General features: G+C 49.4%; 1 protein-coding gene across 1 annotated transcript in view; it reads right to left on the bottom strand.

The window, feature by feature from the left end:
• The window catches only part of LOC138265861 (collagen alpha-6(VI) chain-like), a 228,723-nt gene that overhangs the window by 49,073 nt on the left and 160,625 nt on the right, over window positions 1-19,025 (bottom strand). Inside the window, exons 4-5 of the mRNA XM_069213966.1 lie at window positions 754-856; window positions 169-644 (exon numbers count right to left, since the gene is read on the bottom strand). Of these exons, the coding sequence (XP_069070067.1) occupies window positions 169-644; window positions 754-856 (579 nt within the window). The remainder of the gene's footprint in view (window positions 1-168; window positions 645-753; window positions 857-19,025) is intronic.

Raw genomic sequence — 19,025 nt, 5'->3', positions numbered from 1 at the left:
GTTTTAAACTGAAGCTCACAGCCTGCTTCCAAGCGTAATGTCAGCTTTGCTGTAGCATGGAACTGACTGTTAAATCAGTGATCACCTCAGACATTCACTGTGATTACTGGCTCCTACTTAGACATTAAATTCTAGATTTGAAAGAAAAAATCTCAGAGAAGAACATACTTGTGGTAATGCAGGCGTCGAGGCACTCCTGTTCAGTATCAAAGCGGTTTGCATTGCCGTCACAGCCTCTGTACCAAAAGCGGACACACACACCCTGGGACGCCTCGTGGTACCACTTCAGAGAGTAATCAGCACAGACAGTGCCCGCATCCTTTGTCAGCAAACATGGGTCTTCAGTGGCAACAGGTTCATTTGAAGGATGACCAGGAATGTCCAGCATGGATGACATTAGGTGTTTTCTTGTGGTGGTGTCTATGCGGAGGTTGGTACTACCTTCCAATGTCACACTCCTGGGCACAATTGTGGAAGCTTCCGGTGTAACTTCAAATTGCTGGAGCAAGGCATTGTTGGGCTCTGTTTTCAAATGCATGACATCTAAAATGACTTCAGTGCCCCTACTGTTGGTGTGTGATGCTGTACGAATCTCAGGTGGGGTCTCAGCTAAGTGGTGCTGCATGAAATGGGTCTTCACCTCCCTATGAGAGAAAATAGTTCTTAATATGAAACGAGAGAGACAAGTCAAGCAGAATAATGACAGAAAAAGCGCAAACTTTCTATGTTACAGTAGATTTTCTTAGTACTCACTCTGCAGGTGTAGGAGGTGTTGAAGCCATGGTAGAAGTAGGGAGGTGGAGTCCTGCCTTGCAATCCTTCTTTAGCTGAACTGGTGGCTTCCTTTGGGTTTCCACTGATCAGAATAAACAAAAAGCATTAAACCACTAAAGTACAACAGTCTGTGGTTCTAACACTTAAGCTGTTTGAGTAAGGGAACATAGGTTAAATTTAATATTGCTCTTCTTACCCTTAGACTCAAGCCGAAAAAACAACAGTCTGAACACCAAAGGGAAAGTGTCACATGTTCAGAAATCATGCTTTGAAAATCTTTGTAACACAATTTTTGGGTACTACCTGCACACCACACTTCCTGAAACATTTTTAGTAAGAGGTGCATTTTAAAGCAACTTTGGCCTGTATATTATCTGGGTTTGCTGGATTTTCAACTAAAGGATTTTTCTGAGCATATGTGAGGCAAACACAGCATTTTAAGGGACATCACTAACTAACCTCGGTCTATAATGTGTGTGGATCCTTACATGCTGGACTGGAAGGTACTACAGGCTCAGCAACTACTTGGCTTTTCTGCTACAGCTTTCACAGTAGTAATTTGTGTGTAAGATATACAAAGTCCTGTGGCAGTCGCAAAACAGTGATTTGCAAATTCTAGGGACTGCAGAAAGTGCTTTTTATATACTGAATCCACTTTGTGAGTTGAAAAAGCCTTTCCCACACTCAATATGGCATTTATGATCAATTCCAAATCGCAATTAAGAGGGGGAATAAAAGGGAAATCTTCTCCGATGCGATTCACAATAGTACGCATCAGTGGTTTGCGTCAGCAATGATCAACAACCGACAACTCAAATTATGTGTTAATTGATTTGCAAAATGATAGATCTCTATTTGGGACACCTTCCCTTGTGTGAATAGTGTTTGCAGCCTTGAGGGGCAGTAAGCAAGGGTAGCGGGGACTATTGCCTGCCCTTAATGTTTTCCCGAATGGGAAATAATAAAATAAAGCAGCACTGATTGCTGATTGATTATGCAAACATAACAATTGTGGTCTGCTGTTACTTGTAGGCAGCATTCATTTATTTGTATTCAATCACAGGAGGTCGCAAATATTGACGTGTCTAATGAAAGAGTTAATGACATGCCTAATTAAATATCTACTTTCTGCGGTAACAATCTTTCTGGGGGATAATCTATCTACAAGCCTACACATCATCTTTAGAATAATCACAGAGATTGGAATGGATCAGGAAACTTCAAAGGTCTGAAGTAGCTATTAGGAGGCGCTGGCTTCATATCACTGCCAGTAGTGACAACTTGTGACATCAATGAAGCCCTTTAGCTTGCAACAACATCAGTTTAAATTCCTTTTTTCCACACCATCGAGGCAGGCGGATGGAATGGCATCAACAGTATACAATGCAGTACCAAACTTGAATTTGGACCTTATTAATCATTCCCTGTAACACATACAGGAGGAGGGTTAATGGATGACTAAAGGAGGAAGTCCTGCAAGAGAGACCATTGGATGCTCAGAAGCAATAAAGCTTTGCAAAACTGAGTAGGGATGCTCCTCTAGCTGGTTTGACATCTCTGCTATTGAAAACCCTCTGGACAGAGAAGAGGTTGGACATTTGGCTCTCGTGGATTGACCTGTGATTCCTTCTGGGATTCTTCTTGGCCAAAGCGTAGCAGTTCTTGATGCAGAGAATGATCCAACTGACCAGCATACGATTCTGGACCACTTTGCCTTTCTTCCAACTGCAGTAACCAATGAAGAGCTGGTCATCTAGTGGTATGTCCTTGGTGCGATCTGGGTGGAAGCTGACCTCCTCCCTAGGATCTAGCCTATGAAGCCACTCTTTCTTGAGGTGAGGAGGGGGAAGAAGTTAGAAGGGTGAAGGACTAGCCTAAGTTAAAGGGAGTCACCACTATACGAAGGAAAGCAGCCCTAGTACACAACACAAATTTGTCATGGAAAAAGGAAGTGAGTGGCAGACGGCAGCCGTGAACACAAGGCTTACAACTCATTGACCTGCCTTGCTGAGGTGATTGTCACCAAAAAGTCTATTTTGAGGGAAAGCAAACATAACTGGCAACTGTGGAGCGGCTCAAACAGAGACCCCATTTAAAAAGTCAAAACAAATTTAAGATCCCATTGGGGAATAACAAAGAAGGTACAGATTAGTCAAACCCTTTAGAAAGTTTATCACAATAAGGGATATGAACACAGAAGGCTGATCTGGGAGACTGAGGAATGCCAATAACACAGCCAAATACCCTTTTACAGTACCCAGAGCACGTCGTGTCTGGGCTAGAGTGTATGCAGGATCTAGGACACACAGGCTTTTATTGGGTCTATGTTTTTTCTGTGCACCATGAAACAAAACTGTTTCATTTCCAAGAATAAACAGATTTCATGGATGGGGCGACAAGACAACAGTATTGCATTCACCACCTCTGGTGACCGCTGAAATGAGCTTATGTGCCACCAGTCAATCTCCAGGCATGAAGTTGGAGGCCTTGGAAATTGGGGTGCAGTACCACTCCCTCTGACTGGGAGAGAATGTCCAGTCTGAATGACAACTTGTGCAGGGGTAGAGGTAGAAGTGCTAAAGGTTCGCCTAACACACCCTTCTTGGCTAATCCGGGGCAATTAGAATTACTTAGTCCTGGACTTGGGCCTGTTCTTGGTGAATTTTCCTAAGAACCTGAGGAATTAAGGGTTTGAAGGGAAAAGAGGAGTGCAGCGAGTTACCACCTCAATTAAAATGCAGCCCTTAAAGCTCCCTTCAAAGGCAGAGAACTGCTGACATTGAGCACTTTTTGGGGAGGTGAAAAAAGTCCACTTCAGGAATGCCCCCCCCCCAATGGTGAAGATGTCCTTGACTACTTCCAGGAGGAGATAATACTTGCTATCATCAAGAAAACATCATCTCAAGCTGTTGGGTCTGACATTCAGCGACCCTGCAATGTGACTATCTATTAACCAGATTCCTTTGTGGAGTGCCAAAGACATATCTCAATGCCTCTAGGCAACAGCGATAAAATCCTACTCCTCCTTGCTTGTTCAAGTACCACATCAAGAACTGGTCGGGCTGAACATGGATGAAGCAGGGGAAGGCCTTGTGAGTTAGCTGAATCTCCCACAGTTTCATCAGGTTGATGTGACTCACCAGCTCCATTGGAAACCAAAGAATTTTTGATAGTCAGATTCTCCAGATGAGCCCCTACCCCAGGATAAAGGCATCCATCACTACCATGCCCGTAGTGGGATTGGGACTAAAGGCCATCCCAAAGTGCAGGTTCATCCCATTCCCCCACCAAACCACACCTGCTGCAGCACTCCGAGAGATTACAATAGAGTCCAACAGACCTTCCCCATGCTGGAACCACTGATGGAGGAGGCACCACTGCAGAGCCCTCATGTACCAGCATGCCTGTGTGACAAGGAGAATGCAGGAAGCCAACAGACCTAGCAGTTGTAAGACCTTTGGGACTGAGATGCGCACATCCCTTCCAGAAAGGATCAGACTATTTCCTACATGCCAATAATTTACAAAGTAGGAGGGAGGGCGTGGAGAAGGGTAGTGTCCAGAACTGACCATATGAACAGGAGACACTGGGAGAGCTCCATGTGAGATTTGCACCCGTTGTTTCAAAAGCCCAGATCGAACAGTAGCAAGACTGTTAACTGCAGATAATGCATCACCCCTTTTGATAAGCCAGTTGTCCAGTTATGGGACGACTGGAATGCCTAATCTTCTGAGATGGGCCGCAACCACCATCATCAATTTTGTAAAGACCTGAGGTGCTGATGTCAAACTAAATGAGAGTATTGCAAACTGGTAGTGCAAAAAACTCACCACAAAACAGAAGTACTTCCAATGGACTGCAGGACCAGAATGTGGAAACACACACCTCGAAGGTCTAGTAACATCATCCAGTCTCTAGCTTCCAATGCCAGCGAGACTTGAGCAAGGGTCAGCATCCTGAACTTCTCCTTCCTGCTGAAGAAATTCAAGTGAACAAGAAACAAAAGAAGGGCTAAAGGGAACTATAGGGTCCAGCACACGTCACCCAGTCCTTAAATAAACATACAAAAAGGTGTGTTGTTCCGGTGAAGGGATGGTACTAATTTAGTATTTTCATTAGTGTTTAGGTCAGATGGAGAAAACATCCTTTATTGGATATACAAGACCTCACCCACCAAGGTGGCATGTGTTATCATCAGACCGTTCGCTTCGCTGGGATGATGCTGCAATGCCAAGCGGGCCCCAAAGAGGGCACTCTGTGACTGAGAACTTTTCCTTTCCAGATTTGTCTGAAGAAGGCAAACATGTAATGCCCTGCACCTAGCTAGAAGGAGGGATGAAGGGTAAGATGATAGATTTAGGGTAAGTGAGATTGAAAGTGGCAATGGGTTATCAATAAAAATAATAGTATTTATGCTGAGAACTCATGCCAAAATTAAAAACAAATATAGAGCCTGGAAGTATATCAATAAATCTCAGGTTCAAAACAAGGTCAACATGTTTCTTGCCTACGTCTGCTTACAAATGAGTCAATGACAATTCATCAGGACTGACAAACAAAATCCTCATCTACCTAACAAGCAGTGCTATTCAAGTAAATAATTTGTTTAGGTGAAGCAAAGACATGTAGAGAATAGGTCTCATAATGAAGATCTTCTCTTTATGACTTTTATAATAAAAGTGAATGGGCCTCTTGTAATGTCAGTGGACCGCTTCTGGAGCTCCCAACAGGGGTCGTCAGAGCTCTCCGACGACCCCAATCGGAAGATGAAGTCCTGAAGTCCCTGAGGTCTAGGTTTAGATGTAGACTACCATCCTTCTTGGGAATAAGGAAACATCAGCACTAAAATGCTTGCCCGATCTCTTGATTTGGCACTAACTTCATGGCTTCTTTTAGCTGTGGGAGAAAAGATGGTCTGGGAAAGGGAAGAAGGCAGGAAAGGAAAGGACATGGAGCCTGAAGAAAGGGTAGGTTGTAATACCTTTATATGATCTGAAGGACCCACTGATGCGAGGTAATGGCCTTCTAGGCCTGTGGAAAGGAGGACACCTGCCCTCCCACAGGCTGTATGTGGGATCGGGGAAGCGAACTAGACCTGCTTTCCTGGTATGGGGAAGGAGGAGGAAGAGGCTTGCTCGAGGGTTCCATGACCTACACCTCTGGCTCGGCAAATGGACTGCTTTAAAAGCTGATTTTAGGGCTGCTTAGTTCGTGGCTAAAAGGACTTGCGCTGGCAGAAGGAGAATTCTAATGAGAATCTCTGAAGAGGCATTCTCTCAGTCCCTGATGACATCCTAGAAGTGTGACCTCATGTTCTCTGGAATGCAAAGAGTAACCAGCTGGGCCATGTCCCGAATACATGAGTATATTGTACCAGAAGGAAGGTGGCATTTAGTGGTTTTAAGTGCAATTCTGCCTGCCAAATACATAATCTTTCCCCATACTTCCAGACGTTCAGACTTTCTGTCTAAGGGAACCAAAGGGAAGGTTCCTGCCAATTGTGCTGAGGAGCAGGATGCCCGGCACACTCTGAAGAAACAAGAGGAAAGGTGGATTCACTGGTGCAGGCCAGTAGCGCCTCACCATTAGACTGTCAACTGCAGTGCTGAGGTGGGCTTCTCACATGCTGCCACGACCAGCTCCACTGAGGCCTCCATGAGAGCAGCAGAATTACCAAAGTGGAAGGAGGATGTCTGTCTTGAAGACTACAATCAGAAGCTGTAACGCCAGAACCTCTCCTGCTTTCCTGACCACTGAGTGTAAGGATCAAGGTGGTCATTATGAACATGGCGGGAATCACCCTACCGCTGACAGTAACTACCGCCAACAGGCTGGCGGTCTGGACAGCCAAATAATGAAGCACATGAGAAACAAGTAGAGGTCAAGCCACACACTGCCAGCAATGGAGTGGCGACGAGGACGGAGGAGGCCGCCGGAAAGGTCCTACCCACCCACCAAATAATGAAGTACAGGGCTGCCGTCGGTTCCGAAGCGGGAACAACGGCCTAGTGGAAACGAACCAAATAAAAGGAAACACTCACCGGAGGTACACACAACACGCGGGAGTAGACATGGAGAGAGAGTTGCAAATAATGCCAGTGCTGCTCCTTGCCATATCCCTCCACGACCATGACCGCTGACGAAGACGACAACGGTAAATACTGCAACCTAGTACACATGGGACGAAAGGGCACAGTTACAAACGCACCCCACCCACCCTGCAACGCATTCCCAACCCCTCACACCATCCCACACCATACACACCAGAACAAGATGTACTTACCCGACACAAGGCAACAAAGCCCAGCACCAAAGTACACACATGTGCACACCACCCACCCACAATGAAACAATGAAAAACATCACCATATTGTGCCAACAGCACCACTTGGCACTCAAACTTTAATAGAAGTAGAAGAATGTAATGTCCGAATAAGGCCATTGGCCAGTCCATACCGAATACCATGAAGGGCCCAAATAGGCCGGACTTGGCTCCCACATGTGCACAGGGTACTCCACTGTAAAGGGACATCAATGGGGCAGCAAGGCACCTCAGGGAACAGGGGCAGGGTGTGGAGGGGGTGTGGATTTACATCTGGAAGGGGGGGTTGGGCTTACGTTTGGGAGGTGGAGGGGGTTTGGGCTTGCCCTTGGAAGGTGGGGGAGTGGGCTTGGACCGGGGGTGGCAGAGGGACCTGGGTCAATATGGGGCTTCTTCCTCCCTGGGGAAGGGGCACAGGAATGGGAAGGGTGGACTAGGGCAGACTTGTGTGTGGAAGGAGTGGACTGGGCAAGGAGATGGGCAAGTGTAGGGACGAGACGGGTGGGCCAGTGGGTTCAAACAGGTCAACACAGGAGAGGAAAAGTTTCTTAGGGGCAGTTGGGATGGATTTGGAGGAAGGTGTGGGAGTGGAGGTAGAGGGAGTGTTTGTACCAGGTGTAGGTGTGCTGGGCATGGATGCAGGTGCTTGAACAGAATGCTAATGTGTGGTTGATGTGTGTTGTGTGAGTGTCTGTGAATGTTTGAGTGTTTTGGGAGGAGTGGGTTGGACACAGTGGGACAAGACAGACTGCCAGTGTACATGCTTGTTGTCTGGGTGTCTGCAGGTCTGGTGAGTGTGCTGCATGTGTCAGTCAATGTAGTTGTGTTGAGTGCAGGTATGGTGTCTGGGGTGGATGACTGGATGTCAGCTGTTGTGGTGACTGCAAGAATGGGGGCAGCAGCAGTGACTGAGGGCGCAATGCTTGTGGGTGTGCATGGTGAGGTGACAGACAGGGAGGCAGGAGAGGTGGACACATTGGGGGAAGTGGATGCTGTTGTGTGTGCCTTTGTATGTTGGGTGTGTGTATGCCTGTAGTGGGAAGTGTGGTGCTTGTGTTTGTCTGTGTGCATCTTGTGTGTTGATGTGCGTGCATGGCTGTCTGGACATGTGCTTGGGATGGGTGAAGGGAGTGGGGTGCTGGAAGGGATAGAGGTGGTTGGAGGAGGGATGAAAAGTCCAGGGACACTGGCTGCCGTGAAAGAGGAGGCCAGAGCCTGAAAAGATCTCTGTAGGTCAGATATGGCCTTGTGAACGCCTTCCAGGTATGCATTGCATTGCACTGTTGCATCTGGGATGCTAGCCCCTGGATGGCATTCACAATGGTTGTCTGCCCTACAGAGATGGTCCTCTGGAGGTCAATAGCCTCCTCCGTGAGGGCAGCAGGGCTGACTGGGGCAGAGGATGAGGTGCCTGGAGCGAAGGAAATGCCCACCCTCCTGGGTGAGCGGGAACGGGCAACTGGGTGGGGAGAAACTGGGAGGGTGGAGATGGCATGGGTGGTGGCGAAAGATGAAGAAGAGTGGGTGGGCCCACTAGGGGCCACCACCACCAGGGAGCTCCCATCGGAGGAGGTATCTGAGCCACTACCGCCAGTTGTAGTTGCCTCTCCATGGTACTCCCCTCGCCCTCCAAACCACTGGCCCCCTTGGCCTCCGCCAACTCTGCCTCCTTGGAACCGTAGGCCGCTGAATCCCCACTCGCGGGTGCCACTTCTCCCTCGCCAGATTATGCTGATGTACACAAAGGACACAAGAGCACAGGGGTGGGGAGACAAAACATGGGAGAAATATGTAAATACCTGAATGAATGTACATTTCTGGTTCCCACAGACTCCCATCCGGCTCACACACCTACACTCAGCACCTACAACAATAGTCATGACTTTGCCCCAGACTAGTGGCGAATACCCCAGAATACACACCAATACCCACATGAAACACGGACCTGAGAAACTGTGTGGACTACACACATGAGTGACCATGCGCAGACAATGCACCCAATAGTCCAGGGGCCCACAAAGCATCCAAGAGTACAGGGAGGTGAACCCCCATGGGACTACTTGGACTGTCCACACCTGTCCCACAATATTTCAGTGTCTATGGGGGGCAGGTCTGCAAAACACACCTGACAGAGTGCCTAGCAACAGACAGCATACATACCCAGCACCCAAATACATCCATCAAAGTAGTATTAAATAGTGTTGGTACTCACCCCCTTGTGGCTGCTGTGCTGCCTTCAAGCGCCCATCCAAATCCGGATAGGCCACCGCCAGAATGCGGGCCATTAGGGGGGTCAGGGTCCGACGGGTACCCCTTCCTCGTTGGGAGGCCTTCCTTCCCCAGCTGAGCCTCGCGGGTCTTCCTGGCCCAGCGCCTCAGGTCCTCCCACCGCTTTCTGCAGTGGGTGTTACGCCGGTTGTAGACCCACATGGTCCGCACCTCCTTCGTGATAGCTTGCCACAGCCCTCTCTTCTGATGGGCGCTGACCTGTATGGGACACAAAGAGCAGACAAACAGATGTCAGGATGTGGGCATCCTATACAGATGACATGTCGTCCCCTATGGAACAGACGTTTCTGAAAGACATGTAACCAAGTCACAAACAGTACATGCCACACAATCTACGGCTGTGCAGTTACAAATCAAACACACATGCATACAGTCATCCGCCACCATCACACACATCCAAGCAAGACATCTGCCAACTCACCTACTCCTCTGGTCACCCATATAACTTGGTATACAGGGGTAGGACCCCGTCCACCAGCTTCTCGAGCTCCTCCGTGGTGAAGGCCGGGGCCCGTTCCCCTGTGACTCTTGCCATTGGAGTAACCAGAGTCCCAATACAGCAGCACACGCAGTGGAGTAGTTGCTTGCATGGGAATCAGGAGTCAAGTGTCATGGGTGTGAGAACATGGCATACGTTCTGTGGCAGTGTGTAACCTACGTATTGCACATCTATAAATACATCTACAACCTGCTTGGGACATGTATGTGTGACTCTCATATGTGTTCTTTCCTCCCCCATAGGTACAGACCCATGTGGCGAGGGAGGGCCCCGTCTCTGTGCAGACCTCTTGTTGATTTGGAAACCATGGATGAACGTCACATCATTGTCACCTACAGACTGAATCGTGCTACAATCCATGACCTATGTGCCTTACTGTATCCTGTACTGAGACCGTCTAATAGGAATCAGCATGCCATCCCTACTGCAGTGCAACTGCTATCTGTACACCATTTTATGGCTACAGGCCAACGTTCAGCCTCATCTTGTAGAAATTCCTGGATGCATTCGTCCAACACCTACAGACATATGTCCAGTTTCTCCAAAAGGCTGAACTACCTGCTATCAAGTCTGGATGTTATGCCTTTGCTAAAATCCCCCATGTGATAGGTGCCATTGATGGAACCCACATTGCTCTCAGCCCCTCCAAGAGAGAATGAACAGGTGTACTGGAATCGAAATAACTTCGACTCCATGAACATACAATTGGTGTGTACTGCTGACCAGTACATATCACATGTAAATGGCAAGTTTCCAGGATCAGTCCATGATTCCTTTGTCCTGAGGAACAGCAGAGTGCCACACATGATGGAACAACTACAAGGGGACAGAGGTTGGCTCATAGGTGAGTGTGTATGACACTGGATCAGTACATAGCTGACAGCCAGGCTGTATGCAAGTAATGGTAGTTTGTAAAGTCCTCTTTCGACCACTTTTGCAGGTGATTCTGGCTACCCCAACTTGCAATGGCTCCTGACACCACTGAGGAATCCCAGGACAGATGCAGAGAGCAATTATAATGAGGCCCATGGACGTACTAGTAGGGTGATTGAGCGCACTATAGGTCTCCTGAAGGCTAGATTTTGTTGCCTCCTCCTCTCTGGGGGACCCCTGTGCTATGACCCTGAGAAGGTGTGTAGAATAGTGGTGGCCTGCTGTATGCTACACAACTTGGCTGTGAGGAAGGCTATCCTCCTTCTAGAGGAGGAGGGTGCTGTTCAACCAGACCTGCAACCTCTGAGAGGTGATGAGAGTAATGGTGAGGATGAAGAGGGGGGAAGATGTAAACTCCAGGACCCAGGTGATCCGCCTATACTTCTAGTGACTATGAGGTACTGTTCACTGATGCTGTTGTTCTCACTGCATAGTTTCAATATGACTCATGTGATTGGTGATGCGGTGTCTGTAGTCATAGACAATGTTAACTGAAGACTGAACTGGCATGTGCCAGGGAAATCAAAATGGTGTACATACTAACTTACTACAGACACTACAGTGCGTGGGATTTCCTTCCTGCACTAAAGGTATGATTATTAAATTGACTGGCTAATGCATACACACTCACAATTGTATACTTGTAATGATAGAGGACATACAATTTGGTGTAGATGTGTTTTATTAAGTGCCACAAATTTTTAATTTTGCTGTACAGTGGTATGGGGTGGGCTCATGGTGCATATCCATACTCTGGGGCATGGGCTCATGGTGTATTGGTATTGGCGGGTCAACATGGTGGCACAGTGCCACACTTGGGAGACAGTTCAGGGCAGAGTCACTTCTTAGCAGGGGCCATGGTCTTGGCAGGTGTTCCAGTGCCATATCTGGGTCTGAGGGCACGTTTGAGTGACTGGTGCTGGGCTGCAGGACTAAGGGTGCTGGTCTCCTGTGTGTCCTCTGGCAGACCAACCAGTCGAGTAGCTGCTGCAGATGTACATGGCAGGGCAGTGTTCTGGCTAGTGGTAGGGGCTTGCAGGTGGGTGGAGGTCTCAGGATGGCTGGGGTAGTTCTGCTGCAGCAACCCTGCAACGGTGGCCATGGTGGCATTAAGTTGTTTCCATTGATCCATGGCCTCTTAGTGTTGTGCTATCTGCAGCCTTTGATTCTGCTCCAGGGTGGCCAGGATCTGGCCCATCCTGTCCTGGGTATGGTGGTATGCTACCAGGACCTCAGAGATCACCTCCTGGGCTGCAGCATCCATCCTTTGGCCTTCCCCCTGGGCCACTGATTCCCTCCCACTGGCCCTTGACCCCTGTGCCTATGTCCCCTGCACAGGTCTGGCAGTTCCACTTGCACTGGGGCCATCATCGTCCTGCCTGTTGGTGGGTGGAGACTGTGGCCTCTGTACATGTGGTCCGCCAGTCTGTCGCCTGGAGACACTGGTGTTGGGTTGTTTGGCCTGACCTGATAGTGATGGCTGGGTGGTAGGGCTGTCAGTGGTATCCTGGGTGGGGCTGCTGGAGGGAGACACTCCAGGACTGTGTGACGGGCCAGGGTATTCCTCACTGTCTATACATCCCTCTCCAGTCTCCTGAGTGGGGCCTCTGTCTCCATGATGGGCGCTGGCAATCCTTGGCCTTTCCGTCCCGGTGGCATGGGTGCTGGTGCCCCGGGGGGAGAATGGAAATGTATGTTACATGTACTAATTCTGAAATGGATGCACAGCTCTGCCCTATTTTGTGCTTTTATTCCCCTGTTGGGCCATGCAGGGTCCTTTTGTGGAATTATCCTTTCATTTTGCGTGGGGGTGGAGGTGCATTGTGGGTATAGTAGTGCCATTGTGAATCATTGTAGGGGTAGGTGACTGTGGACAGGGGGAGGGATGTGGGCCTGTTAGTGGGTTTGTGGGCATGCAGGATGACTGTATGTGGATGTTGTGGTTTGGGTGAGGATGTGGTCCTGGTGGTGTTGGGAGGGTTGGGGTGGTTTATGCATTACAGGTGTAGTGGATATGTAGTAATTGTAGTTGAGTTACCTGAGTCCAGTCCTCCAGTAAGTCCAGTGAAGCCCTCCGGGCGCAGGATAGCCAGTACCTTCTCCTCACAGTTGGTATAGTCGGGGGTCCTCCTCCAGTCTTCTGTACCGCAATGTTGTGCCTGGATGCCACTGATCTCACCTTCCCACGCAGGTCATTCCATCGTTTGCGGATGTCATTCCTTGTGCGTGGATGGTTTCTCACTGCGTTGACCTTGTTGACAATCGTCTGCTATAACTCCATCTTCCTGACGATGGTTGTCTGCTGCACCTGTGCCCCGAAAAGTTGTGGCTCGACCTTCAGTATTTCGTCCACCATGATCCTAAGCTCCCTATCTGGGAAGCGTGTGTGCTTAGAGGGTGCCATGGTGGGTGTTATGGGTGTGGTGTTATGGGTGTATTGGTGAGGGTGCTGTTGTGTATTTGGGCGTGTGAATTTTGTTGTGTTGTGTTCAGTGAATGCGTGTTATGTTGTCAGTCTCATTCGTGCAATTGTCATTGCAAAGGATTGTTGGGGTGTGTATGTGTGTGTTTTATAGTGTTGTGGATGTGTGTAAGGTGTGTGGGTTTCAAACTTGCCAATGTGGGCACTTGTTGGGTCCCATTGCTGGCCGTGGTGGTCCATACCGCCAATGGTCGTTTGACATCCACTATCCACCACAGTGATTTGTGCATCATTATTTGGTGGGCGGAGGATTTGTCTGCATGGCGGTGGCAGGGTGGGGTGTTCAGCCTTTCCGCCATCATGGGCCCTGGCAGTGGCTGGAGGTTGCAGGATTTTTGGAGGTTTTAGTTTTTGGCACCATTATACGGCGGTGTGCTGTTCACCGCCACAGGCGGACTTCTGTTCATCGTCGTCACGGTGGTCGGTGGTGATTGCCGCCATGTTCATTGTGAGGGCCATAGTGTGCACAGAGTCCTGGGATTCCCCAGAGGCTTGACAAAAGTAATAATAGATAATACTAATGCTCTTTTTGTGGTAGTGTGGTCGAGCAGTTAGGCTTATCAGAGGGTAGTGTTAAGCATTTGTTGTACACACACTAAGGCAATAGAAGAAACACACACTTAATGACTTAACTCCAGACCAATAGGTTTTAATATAGAAAATTATATTTTGTTTCTAGAACCACAAGATTTAGTTTGCAGGTAAGTACATAAACGTAATATACTTTGCATAGTAATACTTGGAACTTTGAATGGAATCAACAATGTATGCATTTTTTTTTTAAATGGCAAAAAAGTTATTTTAAAAGTAGACAGTGCAATTTTCAACAGTTCCTGGGGGAAGAACAGATTGAACAGTGTAACAGGTAAGTATACAACTTACAGTTCCTATCTCTGGGTTTTAGGTGGTCCGTAGTTGGGGGTTCAAGCTAACCCCAAACACCCACCACCAGCAACACGGGGCTGGTCGGGTGCAGAGGTCAAAGAGGAACCAAATTAACGTTGGCTCCTATGGAGACAGGGAGGTCCTCGGATCTTGGTCGGCCAGCAGGTAAGTACCTGCAACTCAGATGTCAGACCAGGGAATCGAAAGAGCTCTGGAGGGGCTCCACTAGCTGAAGTGCCCTGGGGCACTGTAATCCCAGGCTTGAGCCTTTGAGGCTTACTGCCAGGTGTTACAGTTCCTGCAGGAGGAGGTGTGCAGCACCTCCACCCAGGACAGGCCTTGTTTCTGATCACAGAGTGCACAAAGGCACTCACCCCATGTGGTCAGAAACTCATCTGGAAGTGGCAGGCTGGCACAGACAGGTCAGACTTACACTAGCAGTTGGGCTAACATACAGGGGCCATCTCTAAGACGCCCTCTGTGTGCATTTTTCAATAAATTCCACACTGGCATCAGTGTGGGTTTATTGTGAAGAGAAGTTTGATACCAAACTTCCAAGTGTTCGGTGACGCCATTATGGTGCTGTGGAATTCATAATGACAAACTCCCAGACCACATACTTAATAAGGCTACATTACACTTACAATGTCTAAGAATGGACTTAGACACTGTAGGGGGATATTGCTCATGTAGCTATGTCCTCACCTGTGGTATAGTGCACCCTGCCTTAGGGCTGTAAGGCCTACTAGAGGGGTGACTTACCTATGCCACAGGCAGTGGTTTGTGGGCATGGCACCCTGAGAGGTTGGCCATGTCGACTTAGCCTTTTTCTCCCCACCAGCACACAAAAGCTGCAAGGCAGTGTGCATGTGCTGAGTGAGGGGTCCCCAGGGTGGCAAAATAAATGCTGCGGCCCTTAGAGACCTTCCCTGGCCACAGGGCCCTTGGTACCATGGGTACCTTCTACAAGGGACTTAAATGTGTTCCAATTGTGGGAACAAAGGTACAGTGTTAGGGAACAAACACTGGTGTTGGGGTCTGGTTGGCAGGGTCCCAGCACACTTTCAATAAAAGTTGGCATCAACACTAGGCAAAAAGTGTGGGGGGTGTCACCATTGCAACAGTGGCATTTTCCTACACTGATAAATCTGATTTCGTGGTGTAGGGGAGCTCACTAAATACTGCATTTAGTGGGTGTTTTAGTATGAACCTGGTAGTGTCCAGTGGGACACTTATCATTGGGTGGCTACACCCACTACAGTGACCACGTCCTGTGGGAAGCATCACTTCCCTAAACCTCATTGGCTATTTTCCTGCCATGCAACATGGAGGAAAATGGAGGGTCCACTTTGCCTGCAAGCCCCTGGAGGTGGTGCAAGCTCAGTGGGACCCCTCCTCCTACCCTTTGTGTGGTTTCTCTCCTTTGCACCTGTCAAAAGTAGGGGTGGACACAGGGGTAAATGATCTGCTGCTAACAGCAGGCCTGGGGGCTCGAGTTTCAAGGGCAGTAGCCCTTTAAAGCTCACCGCCAGGAGAGTGCACATTCCTGAGGGAGGGGGTGTTAGCTCCTCCTCCCAGGAAAGGCATTGTTTTACAAACCAGAGAACCAGGGCTCTCCCCAGTTTTGTTTATTGGCTGTCTGGAAGTGCCATGCTGGGTGGAACCAGTCAGCAACTATGCCAGTTAGGTTAGCTTTTGCAGAGGGCACCTCTAAGGTGACCCCTGGGTACATTTAGGGTTAAATCCAATACTGGTACCAATATGGATTTAACATTCTGAGCTGTTTGATACCAAACAACCCAGGGCGCAGAGTGGCCATCATGTAGCTGGGGAACTCGTGTTTGACCAGTGTCCAGTAAATGTTCTTAAAATGGCTGCTCTGTTCACTCACTATGTCCCAGGTTTGGCAAGGACACAGTGGGGGCATACTGCTCATGCACTTATGTCCTCACATATAGTATGGTGCACCCTGCCTTAGGTCTGAAAGGCATGCCAGTGGGGTGACTTACCCATAACATATGCAGTGTAGGGTGGACAGGGCACACAGGGAGTGTGCCATGTCGAATTGGTCCTTTTAGGTTTGACCCAGAATTCTCAGCCTGCACTGGCAGTGCTGGGTGCTTCTGGGTGTAGGGCCCTAGAGGGTGGTACAATCAGTGCTGCCCTCAGGGGCCTACCCCTAATGCCCTGAGCCCCTGGTACTGGTGTACCGATTCACTAGGGACTTACAGTGATATTTACGAGTGTATCCAATTGTGGCAAGCATCACAACAGATTTGGGGAAATAGCTCTGGCCCAGGGAACCTGGTTAACAGGGGCGCTGGGCACTACAACCTTTAGGACACATCAGCATCAGGCAACAACTGGGGGCTAACCATGCAAAAAGAGGCCTTCTTTCACACACACACCACACAAATACTGGAATAACTAAAGATATAGGGGGTCATTACAACATTGGCGGTAAAAGCCGCTTACCGCCGTGCAGAAGACCGCCAACACACCGCCGCGGCCGCAGAATTCCGCCACGGTCATTATGACCCACAGCTCGGAATCCTCTAAAATCCAGACACCCACACAAGTCCGCCACAACAAAGGTCAGTGATAAATTGCCAATAACAAAACCTCCACCGTCACGCCAACAGGAATACGCCCACACTATCACGACCCACGAATCCACGCAGCGGTCTTTCAACTACGATATTCCATTGGTGGTACACACCGCCGCGCTCAAAATAAACACACATTTACAAAACACGAACACATTGGATAATTCCAAATACACACACCTGATACACATACACACACCAATCCCACACATCCAATACAATATAAAACACACACCCACATCACCCACAAACCCTTACGTCAACAATTGCGACAGGAGGCCAGAGAGAGACACCACCAGAAAGAACAATAGCATCCACAGGCACCCTACACCATCACTCACACAACATCCAAGCACCTCACACAACACACCTCTAAATATCACCCCACACATCAGCCACACCACTCCATGGCCCCGCAAAGACAGCTCAGGGTCATGGTGGAGGAAATCATCCGGGTAGAGCCACAGCTATTTGGATCACAGGTGCAGCACACCAACATAGCTCAGAAGATGGAGCTATGGCGCAGAATCGTGGACAGGGTCAACGCAGTGGGACAGCACCCAAGAACAAGGGATGACATCAGGAAGAGGTGGAACGACCTACGGGGGAAGGTTCGTTCCGTGGTCTCAAGACACCACCTTGCGTTTGAGAGGACTGGCGGCGGACCCCCATCTCCTCCCCCACAACTAACAACATGGGAGGAGCAGGTCTTTACTATACTGCATCCTTAGGGCCTCGCAGGAGTAGCTGGAGGAATGGACTCTGGTAAGGCAAATCTTTCACTATTTCATCCCCCACCCACCTGCATGCTATCACATACCCCCACCCTCACCCCCATCACTCCAACTCCTCACGTATGTCCCAATATCACAAACCACACATCTCAAACCCAAACCCTGCATGTAACACCAAAGCATGGACACCCATCACCAAAGCATGTCCACTGCACATACCCATACACCCCCCTAAACCATTATCACACAAGGTCCTACACAGGAATGCAAGCACTGGGGTACAGGGTCACCCACCCACTGCACACCATGGCACACACAGATGCAATAATCATGCCTTTACACCCCTGCAGGACCCCTACCCAACATCACCGGACAGGAGGGTCCAGACATGTCCACTCCACCCACAGAAGAGTGATGACAGCAGCTCTGTCCAACTGGATCCAGATGACCAGCCCAGCCCATCTGGGACGTCGGGACAGTCGGTTCCCCTCACACTGGCACAGGCCACTACAGAGCTTCCCCACTCTGGAAACACCAGCACAGCACCCACCCAGCGGGCCCATCCCTCTGTCCCCAGGACACGTCAGTCAGCACTACAGGGACCTGGGGGCAGTGGCAACCCAGGGAACCCAGGCTAACCCACCACCCCAACACCAGGGACCTGGGGGCAGTGGCAGTGGGCACCCGGTTCAGGGGACAGAGGCCCAGGAACACAGGGGAACTGGGAGGGCTGCTGTGCGACAGGGGGAGGACAGGCCCAGGGAACCCACTCTCCACGAGGCCCTCTCCAACATCATGGGAGTCTACCACCATTCCCAGGAGACGATGGCAACGGTACTGACCAAGTTTCAGAAGACCCAGCGGCTGCTGGAGGAACAGTATTTGGGCTTCGGGGAGGAACTAAAATCCATCAATTCCACCCTGGGCACCATTGTATGGGTGCTGAAGGAACTCGTCAACACCAGGAGGGACACTGTGGCACAACAAGGAGCCCCTGACACTAGCCTGGACGATGAACTCCCCACCACCTCCACCCGCGCTAGTGGACAGGAGGCACCGCCACAGGACCACGACACCAGTACCCCACCCCCTGCAGATGGAGAACCACCCCGCAAGCGGTCCCTGAGATCCAGGACAAAGACAGAGAACAATGCCAAGACCCCCGCCAAGAAATGAGACCACCCTGATTGTCATACTTCTGTCCCACTTTGTCACCCTGTCCATCCTTAATCTGCCCCAGCTCCACTTCCTATACCCCTTTGGACAATGCACCTGTGAGACTAATAGACTGGACTCTGCCATGGACATTCCTCCACCATCACCCCTGACCATTTTACAACCCCCTCCACTATTGAGCACTTAAATAAACACCCTTAAATCGCAAAACAGTCTGGAGTCAGTCTGTGCTTTCGAAAATGTGTATTAGCAATAACAGTGGCAAAATGCTATATCCAATGTAATGTCACCATACCTATGTCACACAGCTCTAGTCCATGCGGAA

Source organism: Pleurodeles waltl, chromosome 11 (genome assembly GCF_031143425.1).
Source record: "Pleurodeles waltl isolate 20211129_DDA chromosome 11, aPleWal1.hap1.20221129, whole genome shotgun sequence".
NCBI lineage: Eukaryota > Metazoa > Chordata > Amphibia > Caudata > Salamandridae > Pleurodeles > Pleurodeles waltl.
The sequence above is the reverse complement of the archived record's forward strand: the minus strand, read 5'-3'. Positions and strand labels throughout refer to the sequence as shown.